The sequence below is a fragment of the Helobdella robusta genome (genome assembly GCF_000326865.2).
Source record: "Helobdella robusta unplaced genomic scaffold HELROscaffold_1, whole genome shotgun sequence".
Classification (NCBI taxonomy): domain Eukaryota; kingdom Metazoa; phylum Annelida; class Clitellata; order Rhynchobdellida; family Glossiphoniidae; genus Helobdella; species Helobdella robusta.
The window spans coordinates 12006886-12021954 of record NW_008703570.1 but is presented as its reverse complement, the minus strand read 5'-3'; the positions used below and the strand labels follow the sequence as shown (position 1 = coordinate 12021954).

The 15069-nt window shown below is 31.2% G+C and overlaps 3 protein-coding genes across 3 annotated transcripts; 1 reads left to right on the top strand and 2 right to left on the bottom strand.

Annotated features, from left to right (window-relative positions):
- Positions 1–791: 791 nt before the first annotated feature.
- Positions 792–6294, bottom strand: HELRODRAFT_63809 (hypothetical protein; the record flags this gene model as incomplete). The annotated part of the gene is made up of 12 exons (XM_009011533.1): positions 792–941; positions 1279–1438; positions 1593–1665; positions 1851–1923; positions 2196–2276; positions 2686–2756; positions 3081–3160; positions 3463–3536; positions 3838–3952; positions 4065–4230; positions 4498–4647; positions 6183–6294. 12 exons carry the CDS (start codon positions 6292–6294, stop codon positions 792–794), a joined length of 1305 nt encoding a protein of 434 aa, XP_009009781.1.
- A 216-nt stretch (positions 6295–6510) lies between these two features.
- On the top strand, positions 6511–12918 carry HELRODRAFT_188093 (hypothetical protein). The gene is made up of 16 exons (XM_009011532.1): positions 6511–6596; positions 6820–6950; positions 7063–7132; positions 7314–7392; positions 7623–7789; positions 8103–8209; positions 8724–8775; positions 8966–9015; positions 9276–9337; positions 9679–9766; positions 10004–10543; positions 10759–10994; positions 11223–11342; positions 11621–11771; positions 12067–12217; positions 12494–12918. The coding sequence occupies exons 1-16, from the start codon at positions 6541–6543 to the stop codon at positions 12606–12608; spliced, it is 2175 nt and encodes a 724-aa protein (XP_009009780.1). The 5' UTR covers positions 6511–6540; the 3' UTR covers positions 12609–12918.
- A 1805-nt stretch (positions 12919–14723) lies between these two features.
- Positions 14724–15069, bottom strand: HELRODRAFT_127872 (hypothetical protein; the record flags this gene model as incomplete). The annotated part of the gene is made up of 2 exons (XM_009011531.1): positions 14724–14892; positions 14996–15069. Coding segments are annotated over 2 exons (243 nt in total), but the record flags the coding sequence as incomplete, so codon positions are not given.

Below are 15069 nucleotides of genomic sequence, written 5' to 3'. Positions count from 1 at the left end.
CGTAACCATACATGTACATGTATAGAAAATAAAACGTAATTATATGTAATGTATGTAATCAAAATCAACGAAGCCAGTTATTCGCTAGTGACAAATTATAGATGCATACTTCATTGTGTTCATTCCTCTATGTATATCTATCTATCCAAATATACTTCGTTGTATTCATTCATCTATGTATATCTATCTATCCGTATATAAATAAGTATATATATTCATATTACTTAAGTTTTCACGCTATTTCATTTTCAACCGCACCAACGTCCAGGTCCGAGCGGCAGTGCCCACCCCTGACCACAATCCATAATATAGAGAATATGAAAGATGTTAAAAGTTCAGAACACAATATGAGAATTTAATTTATTTAATTCATCTCACACGATAAATTTTCATACATTCAACTTAAAAAGCTAGTTTCTTTTACTTTTATAAATAACTGAGATGCTAATTTTGAGGCAATCTTAGAAAATTATAACGACTAAAAGTACATTCAATCATTTTATACAAATGTAATCATAATCTATTACGACGATGATCAATTAACGATAAATTATTATTAACAATGAAAAAACATTCGGTAAGAGTAAATAAATTTTGCCACCAGAATATTAATAAGCCTATTTTTTGAAAACAAAAGGACTGAAAGCTTACGAAAAATATGTATAAAAATGATTCTAGCTGAAAAATATAAATTCTTATATGTGTGGAAAAGACTGAAGATGACTTGAATTGAAATAAATCAGATTCATTAAGTCGACAACAACATTCCAATGATTTATCTGGAAAACTAATTAATTAAGAGATGGAATGGCATTATTCTTCCAGCTGATTTCAATGGTCGGCCATTTTGTGAGAAGACACATGTTGATGGGGCTGTAGTCACTGACGATCTGCAGTTCAGGAACGTCCATTATGGTACATTCTGCCTCGGAGTAACAAACCTATCAAAAGATGAAACCATTCGCTAATGTTAAGATGAAATTATTTAGTAACAAAAACTGGAATTATAGTACACAAATTGATCCACAGTACAAAGTTAATAATGGAAAAAATATGATAGTGCAATTTAGTTAGAAATTCCTTGGCTTCCAGTATGAAATATTATTAGGTGAATGAATAAATGATTTGATTCAATAGAAATGCAATTGTTAAAAATTTAAACCAATCAACAACAAAAACGTCACAACATTTCAATAACGAAGCAATGCAGTAGTAATTAAATGATGAATTTATTCACGCTGGAACCTTAGTAAAACGGTAGACAAAGAAAAAAATTACTTGGTTATTAGGAGAGGATCTTTGGAGGCCATTATAATGATACATTTTGAATGAAACGGACTTAGATTTTGCTTGGGAGGGAAAAAACTCTTCAGTAAACTTGTTCAGTGTAATCACTCCTAACTGCTCAGGGTCTAACTTGTTCACCATTATCTTTACACTTCAAGCAATAATAATAATAATAATAATAATAATAATAATAATAATAATAATAATAATAATAATAATAATAATAAATAATAATAATAATAAGAAGAAGAAGAAGAAAAAGAAGAAGAAAAAGAAGAAGAAAAAGAAGAATCGCCAAGTCTAACTATTCAGGGTCAGCAAAGAGGTCCAAAGCTTTCATGACATCAATGAGGGCCTCTGATGTTATGAAGCCCCTACCTTTTAAAACAATTCAATCAACCTTCAATTTAAATCAATCATTTATGACAAATATGTAGAAATGATTCAGGATGAGTGCTACTTAATGCCACAAAGTTGAGTTATTTACCAATAAAACCAACTTATTAAAAAAAATCTATAAATAATTAAAAAAAAATCTACAGAGGAAATTCTAAGTGACCCACCTTCACTATCATATTGACCAAAAACCCTTCTTATCTTCATTTCTTGTCCTTCATCGCCTACTAATGACGTATCCTTTTGGGATAAATGCGTGTGTGCATTTGTGTCTGTGTGTAAATATATTTACACATGTGTGAGTGTCTGTCTATACATGTTTGTGTACATATGTATTTATATGTGCGCGCGTGTATGTATAAGCATGTGTGTGGCGTATATTGTATGTTTGTATATTGGTGTGTAGATATAATGTTGTACATGTATGTATGTAAGTGTATATATGTACTATATAATGTGATTGTATATGTGTGTGCGTGCGTAAATGTAAGAAGATGAATAAAATAGCACACCTCAGAGAAAAGAACAGTAAGATGGGTTTCACTACCAACCAACCAAATTGGATATTGGGGATTCTTTAGGAACCACCCAACCTTAAAAAAAGAACACACACACACACAGTGTTAATTTTAATAAACAATTTTTATATTTATTTTATTTATCTATTTATTTATTTTATTTAAAAATTTGTTATTCAGACAATGCTTTTTCACATACATTTATTCATTTTATTTATTTTTAATTAATTTCATTTTATTTTACTCTTAAAAATTCCTCATCTATCAGATATTGTAAGAAAATGCACCAACACAAAAATGAACACGAGATAGTAAACAATAAAATGAACGCGAATACGTGAATACAAACTGACACACTACCGCCTCTTAAACTGCAAACAAATTTATTCAAAGAAAATTATAAAAAAATATCATTAACTAAATTGAAATAAAATGGACAAATTAAAGTAGAAAAAAGTCTCATGCCATCAACCTAATAACGAACCTCACAATATCTCAAGTGCTCAAGTATTGTCAAGAATCCAATCTGTGACCTCTCACATATGCCACAGAGTTCTGAAAAGGTAAGTGATGTGATGAAAGTAATGAAATTTAATGTATGTAATGTAATGTCAAGTGAGTTGATGTAAGCAATATTGGAGAATGAAAAGTAGTAAGCAATGTAAGTGATGCAAATGTATTTTACTTGGGCCGTATTTAGAAATGAAAAATAATTTATATTGTGACAGTACATATTAATAAAAAAACAATAAAAGAAAGAATAGTAAATGATAATAACAATATTAAAAAATAAATTAATTAAATTTCGTCTCCAAAAATTAAAATATGATTTCACTTGAAGTGATTTCACTTGAAAACTGATAAAAAAAACCATCAAACTTAGTTCAGAAACTTCTTTCACATTATCCCAAACGTATGAAACTGCCTTGCCTGTAATCAGAAGGTTGATGAGGCTTTGTCTGCAAGGTGGTGAGTGAGTGAGTGAATGAATGAGAGTGAGTGAGAAGGCGAGTGAGTGAGAAGTTGAGTGAGAAGTTGAGTGAGTAGTTGAGTGAATGCTTGTATTATAGGTAAACTTTTCATTATTACTACAATAAGATTTGTAAAACTCTATTGAAACATAATTTAAAAATAAAAGATAAATAAACATAACTTTACCAATTGAAACAGAACAATTAATTTGTATGTACGTAACATAGAGAAATATAGAAAAACGTAGAGAAACATAGAGACATGCATAAACATAGAGAAACATACTAACGTTCCATGACCGTAAACAGGATCAATCAGAGATTCATCCACATCACTAATTTCTTCTTTCAATCTCCCTAATCCCTAATAAAATATTTTTTAAACTTTGGTACACTATAATGTCCAAATATTAGGATAACATAACCGAAATGTAAACGAACTATAAATAGAATCAATTAACTAATTAAAATAAATATAAATAGAATGAATAAACTATAAATAGAATGAATAAACTATTAATAGAACAAATAAACTATAAATAGAATGAACTATAAATAGAAAAAATGATCTATAAACAAAATTAATAAACTATAAATAGAATAAATATACCATAAATAGAATAAATAAGCTATAAATGGAAGGAATAAATTGAATGAGTAACAACTTTGGTAAATAAGATAGAATAGAGAAAGAGTAGGCATCCATATGTGCTGTAGAATAGCTTCAAGTGGTTTGTCATATCTAACTTCAAATTTTCACGACCAGAAATTTTTTTAGAACTTGAAAAAAATTAAAATATTTTGATTATTCAAAAAAAAATATCATTAATAAATTGAAAGTTTACAGATGTGATGAAATAATTAAAAAAAAAATTTATTGCTGTTATGTAACCTAATCAATTTGTGAAACTTCTCAAAGATTGAAATGTCATTTGCCGATGCAATGGAGTTGGTAGAGTCAATGTCATCGATAATGACAATGACATAAGCATCACTATCCGTGGCTTGCTGCATGATGTCACATAGAGATGTGCATAATAATGACTCGCAGTCACTAGCTGAGATATGTTTGAAAAAAAAATTGTTTACAACATTTGAAAAACTTTAAATTAATTTATCAAATAAAAAATTATTGTCCTTTATCATAAGATATTTTAAATTTAACAGCTTTTTTAAATTTAACTTTTAGAATATATTCTATATTCAACATGATGCAATCAATCAATATTTCAAGGAATTTACAAAAATGACTCAAATTCATAAACACACCCGCGCACGCACACATACACACACATACTCATACCTATACAATATGAAGTACAAACCTGATAAGTTCCTCCAATTCTGCCTAACATCGTCGGTCGACCCAAATAACAGATTCTTAAGTAAATAAGCCTGCACTGATGCAATGATAGAGCAGGGTCCCCCGTCTAACTGGAGCAGTGCTGAAGGTTCATGTTCACTAAAAACAAATCCTTCATAAAAGTTTAAAATTGTGTTACATTATATATATTTCATATATATTATAATTAAAAACTATTGGAAAAAATTTATAAATATTAATTTGAAAATATTAAAATGAGGATGAGATTACGGTAAATAAGTATGAAACCACGCTTCCTGTTGTTTACATAGAATAATATTGAAAACTTTAAATTTGGCTCCGCCCGTCATTAATATTCATGACCAACCGATGCGCTTCATTTTATTGTAATTTTATTGTAAATTATTTAACAAATATATTATCTTATATTTTAAAATGTTTAATTATAATTTAGATGCCAAATAAAATAAGGTCATATATATAAATTGAATATAAATAAAATATATTAAAATAAAATATAAAAAAAATTTAAATTAAATTTAAATGTAATAGTTAAGCTGTGTAATCTTTTACATGACGTATTTCTGGTCTATGTACGACGTTAGCCAGGCTATGGTTGCGTCGATTTTAGATTTAGACGTCAGGCAAACTTTACCTGACTGGTTCAATTTACATCGAGATCTATGCATTGACTGGGCTCGTGATAACCCTGCACGAATAGGTAGCCCCGGACACATCGTTCAGATAGATGAAAGCTGCATTTCATTTGCAAAATGATCGAGAAACCAAAATGCACGTCCAGTTAGGACACGCTGGGTTTTTGGAGGCATCGATACGCAAACAAAAGATGCCTTTCTGGTGGAAGTAAATAAACGAGATGCTGCCACGCTGTTGCCATTGATACAGCGACATGTTCTGCCCGGTTGGTTTCATAAAGTTTAATATTTTTAAATTCATTTTTGTTGGTTATGAAATATAGTTCGATTTTAATAATTTTAGGTACAACAGTTTGGACGGATCAATGAGCTGCTTATAACAGTATAACAGCCATAACCCGTCTAGCCCACCAAACCGTAAATCACTCCATTACATCCCGGGCCGTAAACGGAGTGCATACAAATGGAGTGGAGAATTTGTGGCGATGCGCCAAACAAAAATTTAATTATTAGATGATACTTCTGTTTTGTTATTTATATGAAATAACAAAACAGAACTATTATACAAATAGTTCTCATGTTTATAACATATTTTAAAAATAATAAATAAACAATGATATTAAAATTTTATTAAAAATTACAAATATAAATAAATGAAACGATTCGGTTAAAATAATCACAAATTGAAAAAAAATAAAGTGCTTCGGCTGGTCATGAATATTAATGACAGGCGGAGCCAAATTTAATGTTTTCAATATTATTCTATGTAAACAACAGGAAGCGTGGTTTCATACTTATTTACTTACTTTATTACTAACTTTTAATTTTAACTTACTTGCAAACTTACTATTAATTAAATTAAACTATTAAAATTAAAAAGACTTAAGTATTTATTATTTTATTTTAATATAGAGCTAGGCTAGGCTCTTAGAATAAGATAAGAATAATAATAACCTTAAAAAATTATCAAATTAAATTCAAAATTGAAGCTTTTATTACAATTTTATAAAAATAAAGTATTAAAAAATACCTTGGTTCCATCGTAAGAATATTTCTTCGTTCAAATTTTCAGGGCCACCCCAGAGCAATTTGACCAATTGTTCTAAATCATTAGAAAAATTATTAACGGATGTTTCTTCCATTAAAAATTGAAAAAATTATTTTATTATTTTTCACATTCAAACAATCTACCGTCAGACGCAGCGCAATGTTAAAAAACCCTAAAAAAACAAAACAGAAACGAAAACAATCAGCACGCCATTTTGTTTTCTAAAAACCAAAAACAAATATTCCACTAAATGTAAAAATAGTTGTCTATGAATGCTATTGAAAAGTAAATTCAAATTAAACGAGCGAAAATTCAAACAAATACTTCAAATTAGTTTATAATGGCTGAAAAGATAAGAAACGAAAAACAAGCGGATTCAAAACATAAAGAAAATAAGTAAATTAATTTCTGTAACGTTCTAAAGAATTGAAATAGCTGATTTTTTATTATTATTATCGTTTGTTTTGTTCTGTTTTCCTTCTTTTGTCTTAGGAGGCCCTTAGCTTAGCTTAGCTATTCTTTTGATGATTTGGTCTGTTGGTTATCATAAATAACTCATAGAAATCTCAGAGTTTTTACTTATGTTACTAATTAATTACTTAATAATATAATTGATTAGGCATTCAGGCCAGCATCAGCATGGTAAACTTGTTCCAAGGCCAGACAAAGCCATTCATGCCAAAATCTCCTCAATATCAATGAACATGAACACTTCAAATTTCTCTGATAAAAAGTCCAATGATTGCAACAGTTATTATTTTTTTATTTCAATTTATATTTCTTATAAAATATTAAAATGATTTTTTGGTAAATTCTTATGAAAATTAATTTACAAAAATTTTTGAAATTTGCTATTTCAAAGTTTCATGTGCACCTAGTTACAGTAGCAACATAACCCTTACTAGATCTGGGTACCTTCCATCACCTCTCAGGTTGTCTTACTTACTTTTCTAGTAAATATTAATTTATTAATTTCAAGCAATACTAGTTAACTGTTAAATAAGTCATTTTAATAGAAATATTTCAAAGTAGGCTTGAAAATTGCTTTTAATTTTTTTTCAATTGTCACTAGACAAGATGGATTAATAATTTTGTAAAATAATTTTTTTATAGATTGGATAATCGAGGCACATTCTTCGACTCATGCAACATTGATAACGAATCAAACAGCAACAGTAATGAAGTATTTTTTGTAAGTTTTTGATGATTGTTAAATTTTTTTAAACTTGAAAATAAATTAATTTTCTATGGCAGTATTTATTTATGAAAATTCTTTCAAATTTAATCTTATTTATTATTTTGAATTAATCATCTTTGAAAATAAAAATAAATATGTCAAGTCATTTTAAAACCAATCTGAACAAAATGATATTTTAGTCATTTTATGTATTTTATGCCACTATTTTTCAAAATCATTGACAGCCTTCAAAAGACCACATCTTCTTAACCGAGACAATCGACACAACGACAATGAGCAGACATAGAAATATGAACAAAGACATTGAAGTTGATGTCTCGACGTCTCTTGTCAAGTCGCCTGCCAGGGTTATTCGACACCACCATCACCAACAGCCCCAACATTTCTTTCGGTTAGGGTTTATTGGTGTTCTAGTTACTCATTTAATTATTTTTTTAATTATTTATTTAATTGATTATTCATTTATTAATTAATTATTAATAAATGAATAATCATTTACAACATGAAAAGATGATTGTGATGATGTTATTTAAGATGATTAATGTGATAATGTTGATGGTACTGACGTTAATACATACACAATATTTGGTTTTTATTATCTAGTGACTTATTAATTCTGAAAAATTCCATTTTTGTTTCATTTCCTTAATTAAATTAAATGAAAAGTTAATTATTAAGAATTTTTTTCAAAATTTATTTTTCAGGCAAAACTCAGACTCAATAAATGTAACAGCCATCTTACCAAGCACCATCGCAAACACAACAAACAGTAGCGGTGCTGATTTAGCCTCTCCTAACTTTCAAAATTCTGGTTAAACAAGACTATTTAATCAGTTTGTCTGTCTATCTCACTGTGTGTCTGTCTCACTGTCTGTCTGTCTGCTATCTACGTATCTACCTATCTACTTATCTACCTATCTTTCTATCTACCATATCTATCTATCTGTCTGTCTGTCTATCTATCTGTCTGTCTGTCTGTCTGTCTGTCTGTCTGTCTGTCTGTCTATCTGTCTGTCTGTCTGTCTATCCATCCATCCATCCATTTATTTATTTTTCAAAATTTATGCAACTATTATATAGTAATTTATATGTTTGTTAAAAAATACTAATTAGTTAATTAATTAATATCGTGTTAATATTTTTTAATGTAATTATTAATGATATCATTTTATTATGAATATTTTATAATTATTTTTACTACAATTTTTCTGACAATTTATTTCCTACAGTAATAAGATACTAGTATCTTCTAGACAATTGGTTAATATTAATTAATTAATTAAATTAATTAATTTATTTATTAATTAATTCCATTATTCACATAGAAATCAAATGTTCACATTTAGAACAACAGCGCCAGTTGGATAAAAAAATTAAGTATGTAAAAAAATTTTCCAATTCGGCCCTTAGACCAAATTAATTAGACAGGCACAATGTAGTTAATTTAATCATATAATTTGTTATAAATAAATAAATTTATCAATTAATTTGTTAATTTATCGATTAATTTGTAGAAAAACCACATAGTATGATTAACAAATTCATTTGATACACATCTAACAAGCAGGGTGCCTGATATGAAAGAGGACCCACTTAGGAAACAAGTCAAGAAAAAAGGTCTGTGCGTGTGTGTGTGCGTGTGTGTGTGCATGTGTGCGTGCGCGCGTGTGTCTGTGTGTGTGTGTTACGGTATTTATTTCATTTGTTTCTTTCTTTTTTTGTTTAGCTCCTCTTACATGTCGTGCCATTTCTTTTTTGTATCTGTGACAGTTTGATATCTTGTTAATAATAAAAGAATAAAAACATTTTTTGAATAAAATAATCATTATTACGGGTCAAGTTGTTGCTAAATATAATAATAATAATTATAAATATAGGTCAAATTGTTGCGTCCAGGTACATGCAGCCATCCAAAGGTCCATTGAAAGCAACGGAAAAGGTGATGATGATCGTGAAGAAGATGTGATGATGATGATGATGATGATAGTGGTGGAGATGATGATGATGATCTAGGTGATATGAAGATGATAATCATATCATGTTGGGTGTAACGTCGTTTGCCGTCATGATGATGACGATGATGATGATGATGATGATGGTGATGACGATATGAGGATGATTTTAATTGGACTTCTTGTATAATTTTAAAAAAATCATATTGAGATTGGAGATAGAAAGCAGCGTTATAATTACGATTAACGTAAGAATTATGATTTATAATTTGTAAAAGTTATAATTTTATTGCATCAACATTGCATTGAATAATTGATCAACACGCAGATAATGCCAACAACGACATCACAACAACCTTCTTCTAGAAATATATCAGGCGGTCTTCTACAGAGATCATCCAGTCTGAAAAAATCAAGTTTGTAGTTTAGTGCTTGCTTGGTGTGTTGTTGTTTGTGCTGATGTGTGTGTGCGTGTGTGTGTGTGTATGTTGCTTATTTTTGTTGTTTACTTGCTGTAATTTGAGTGACACTGTGTGTTGTTGCATTGACGACATGCATTTGTATTCAGCGTTGTTTTCATTGGTTTCATTTTGAAATTTGTGTTTGAATTATAAAATGAAGATAAGTTGATCTTTTGATTATGGGTGTTTAAGATTTGAACAAAGCTCCCGTGCAGTCTTCTCAGTCGAGCATCAACAAATCATTCCATTCGTCAAAGGGCAACATGTCACCAGCCCAACAACAACAACACCATCACAAGCGAAGCCAATCATCAAAAGACGACAACAAAGCATCAGGTCCTCTGCAACAGCAGCGACTACAACAAACAACAACCACTAAAAAACAATTCTTCCCAATCCCAACATTGAACTCCTCCAGCGATAAACAATCGACAACCTCACTGAATCAAGATGGTCACACCGACGTGGACGGCAAACACAATGACGACGACGACGCCAGATCTCTGCGACACCACATGAAAGCTACGCCGACGCTCTCAGATGCTGACGTCACAAAACCGCATCAGCACAAGCGAGGTTTGACGTCATCGACACCGAACATGTTGCACTCGACGATGCAGGCGAAGGGCCCCGACCTATCCTCGTATATGCATTCGGTTGGGGGCATGGATGTCTCCTCCATCGCACCCCTCGATCAAACCAAGCAACTTGAAAGTGCCCAAGTCACCAAGGGTTTGAAGACTGCATGTGTTTAAACTTTGTTTCAAAATTCCATTGTTCTCTGGTCAAATGACCAGAGAAGAATGGAATTTTCTTATTATCTGTTTCTTATTATCATAATGATGATAGTTGTTATTTTATTATTATTATTCTTAGTTATAATTTTCCTCCTATTGAATAATAATAATATTAAACAATCTAATAATTAATAATTACAAAATATGCAGACCTCTTCACATCCATCATCAACCAATCACAAGCTTTGGATGACAAGCAGTCAAAACTAGCCAAAAAATCGTACAAAAATGGCGCCAAAAATAATTCATCGTCATCGTCATCATCCTTGAAGATGGCTTCCCAAACAAAATTTGATATAAATTTGATATATTCGAGATACATACAATATGTGTATCTCAATGCTATGATAGAACAATGCTCACAGAAACAATTTAAACGTGCTATGGTTGGTTGGTCGGTTGGTTGGTCGGTTGGTCGGTTGAATCTTTGGTTGAGTGAATGAATAGATAATAATTAAATGTGTTAGACTATGAATGGAGTAATCGTTTGGTTGGAAAATCCAATGACTTTTTGTTTAATTTTAAACGATTGAATAATATTTTCATTTTAATCATTGAATGCAAATAATACAAATTCGTGTTTTAATGAAAATTAATTTACCGCATGCACGCAGGAAGAATTGCATGAGTTGTGGTTGCTAGCTGAAGAAACATCACAGAGGAAACATGACCTTCAACTTGAACTCCGTGAACTTGAAAGACTGGAGTCGACCAGTCAGGCTGTCTCTATACTGGTATAATTGTTGTTGATGATGATAACGAGTAAAATGATGATTAAAGTGCCGTGTTGTCCTGTGTTGCAGTTATCAGGTTCAACTGTAAGAAGATTCCAACTTATCATACATTTCGAGAACGACACTACACAGATTATAGTTATTAAAAATTAATTGATTGGGTAATTAAGTGATTGAGTGTCAATCAACCAATTGATTGATTGACTAATTAACGGACAAAACGTTTAAAATGAAATATAAGGAATTAACAACACCACCACCACCAACAACAACAACAGGAAGAAACGCTGCCATCCATCAGTGGTCAAATAGACGAGTTCACCTACATGCACGACAAACTGATCAAAAGTTTGGATAGCAAACGTCACGTGATGCCCGTGTCTGGTGACGTCTACCTGCCCGATGAAAAACTAGAAGATGCTTATTATGGTTTTATTTTTGGTTTTCATTTGTTGTTGTTGTTGCTCTACTTATTCGCTGCCAAGTTCGTCTTGCATTTCTCTTTGTTTATTTATTTCAATGATCATCCGTTCGTCTCCTATGCTAAATTTGTTTCGTCTCGTTATGGTATGATTTTCGTTTTGGTAGCAGACAACAATTGAATGATTGATGTGTCAGTAATTTTAAGTACCCGCAACTTCCACACTTCTCATCAATTCACTAATTACACTAATCAATGATAATTTGGAAATTAAAATGAGTGACCGCCACCCTCACCGACCAGCTGGATTAACGTCGGAACTGAAGAGCGTGCACGTGAGCCTACAGGAGATGATGAGGAAGATAGGAGGCGAACCAATTCAACTGCTTGAGTTAAAGGATAGTGCACATGAAATGAAGCAAATAACACCACAATTTATTGACGAATCTAACAAGTGACTATCCATTAATTGTTTGGTTTTTAGTTTATTTTGTCATTAATGTCTGAATTGGAGTCATCTTATGCTTTTTTTTATAAAGTTAACATTATCTGGTTTCTTGTAATTAAATGTTTTAATTAGTTATGGCTTTTGCTCAGGGTGTCGAAGCTAGATAAAAACTCTCTGACCCCGGCTTATTATCTCTTCAACTGATAAATTATCTCTTCAACTGATAAATTATATCTTCAACTGATAAATTACTGAAAACATTATCACCACACCACACTACAGATGTCGCTCGGCAATCGTCGAGGCAGTCGATGCACTGACTGAACATCGCTTCATGAAGATCGCCAACAACAACGACAACAACAAGACATCACCTCCCAAGTTTAAACTGCCATGAGACTCATGATGACGACGATGACGACAACGACGATGATGATAATGGTGATGAGAACGACTTCGATCATCATCATGATCATTGTGATGATCATTGCGTCGAGAATTTAATAGACTAACCTTATTTGTCAAGCCTGTGCATCCACATAAAAAAAATTTTTTCAAAAATTCATTTCGTTCAATTTCTCTTAGCTTTGATTTCTGTAATTATATGTTTTTCCTATTTCGTCACAAAATCTGATAATGAATTTATTAACAATTTGGAAAAAATAACTTCAAAAATCATAATTTTGGTTTATTAAATGTACAATTTGAAACATTGAAACAGAACTACAGACTCGTTAATTTCATTGAATTAATTATTCGCACCGACGTCACAAAAGAGTAGTAACACATGTGGGCGTGTTGTACCCCAGGTGAGCAAGGCATGGCGACCTCGATTGTTTCTAATTTTTTTTTGTATCTCGTGGACTGGCTCAACCGTTTGTTTGACGACCTACGGTTACTTCATGAATGATTTGCTGGTAAGGGACTGACTAAATTTTGCTGCTCAATTGGTCAAGGTGTAATTGTAATTGTAATTGGCGACATGTGAGAGTGGAAAGGTAACGAAGGAAAAGTATACAACGTTAATATTTTTTTACATACAGCGTCTAGGTTAAAACGTTTTATTTTGAATGGAAAAAAGAAAACAAGATGATATCAAAAATTAACAATCCTAATTAATACGAAACAGCTGTCAAATAAATACAAAATTGAATTTTCTAAATCTATTGGAATGGTAAAGTTCGTGACCAAAAAAAGTTTTGCACTCAAAAATTTGAATAATAAAAAAAGTTGGAAAATATAACATACAGATCTAATAATTACAACTGAAAGAAAATATATGAAAGATGTAAGTAATATTCCTCAACAGACTAACTGATATCTAATACCAAAAAATAGTGAAGCCTTAATAAAGATAAGATTATATCAAAACTATACGGGTTTAAAAATATACATTTAGAAAATAATGTCAAGTATGCTGTGTAAAATACTGATCAATATCTTGTATAATAATACTGTTAAGTCTTATGCAGATCTAAAATGAATTAGTATAAAGGTAGGGCGTCGTAAATCAATGTGCAATTGTTCAGGTTCAACTCCAGCTAGTACCGAAAATATTAAACTTTACTTTAATAACCCACTCAGAGCTACGAAATGTTGGAAAATTCTATGAAAAACAAGCTCTAAACAAAGATAAGTGTAATCTTGCTTGCCTTACGTGGACCTATGAAAAATGAAAAAATATCGTACACACATCTAAAATAGATTATACACATAAAAGTATAACATTTGACACTTATATATTTTTGTTTATAGAAAATTTTTTAAAAATTAATCGTGAGCATGGAAGCTAAGGAAAGGTGTTTGGCTTATTAACACATAATTATAACACAGACAAAGAAGTTCTTCTAAATCAATGATTTATATTCATTATTGTCTATGGTAAACATTGCACATTGAAAAGTTTAGTGTGTTATATATATGCATGAATATATAGAAACGTAATAGGCGCACAATTTTATAAAACATCTTCTTCCTTATCATCCTCATCATCACGAACGTCATCATCAGATTCTTCAACATTGATTGATGGAATGTCGGAATGGCCTGCATGTTGGTGGGGTTTATGTTGCTGCTGCTGATGAAGATGGTGATGATGTTCATCTTGTTTGTGTAAGTAATGGTGACGATTTTGATGATCATTATCATCATGGTGGCTACGAGTGTCACACGAAGAATTACTCGAGTGATGTCTAGACATGCCTGATGGCTTTTCAGACATTGCATAATTAAGTATGGAGTCCGTCTCTTCGTCGATGCTGTCAACGTCATCATTGGCAACGTTGTTGTTGTTACTGTCTACGTTGTTCTTGCAAATATCGTAATTGCTTAAGTTGACGTCGTCTTTCTTGATGTTGTAAAAGTCATTATATTGATAGTTGTTGTTTTTGTCCACCAGGTAGGACCGACTTAAGTTTCCTGCCAATATGGAGGTGTTGTTGTGCTGGTATTCGTTTGAATTTTCATTGATATGAGTCTGGAGATGTTTTACTTTCTTTTTACTGATGTTGTTTTTCTGGTTGGCAGGCTTGATGGTCAGGATGAGGTTTGCACTGTTGGCCACCATCATGTCGGTCACCTGATCCAGAGATTTTTTGCCTGTGTCTATGCCATTCACTTCAAGAATTTCATCATTCACTGCCAGCAAACCTGTGCTGTCTGCCAGACCCCCTGGCACTAATCTGAAATCATTACATCCATGTAGATTTGTAACTTAAAAATGTTAACATTTATTAACATTTATTGGTTATTTTTACCGTAACAAACAAGTGAAAAGAAAGCTACCTCGATATAAAAAATGCAGGCACTTTCTCAAGTCCCTGCGGGGTAATTCTTATACTCTGACCATCTCTGATGTG

Coding starts and splice junctions, on each gene's coding strand:
- HELRODRAFT_188093 (XM_009011532.1), top strand. CDS start 6,541: ATGGCTGAAAAGATAAGAAACGAAAAACAAGCGGATTCAAAACATAAA. Junction 6,951..7,062: donor AAAGTCCAATGATTGCAACA/GTTATTATTTTT, acceptor GCTATTTCAAAG/TTTCATGTGCACCTAGTTAC. Junction 9,016..9,275: donor GAAACAAGTCAAGAAAAAAG/GTCTGTGCGTGT, acceptor TTATAAATATAG/GTCAAATTGTTGCGTCCAGG.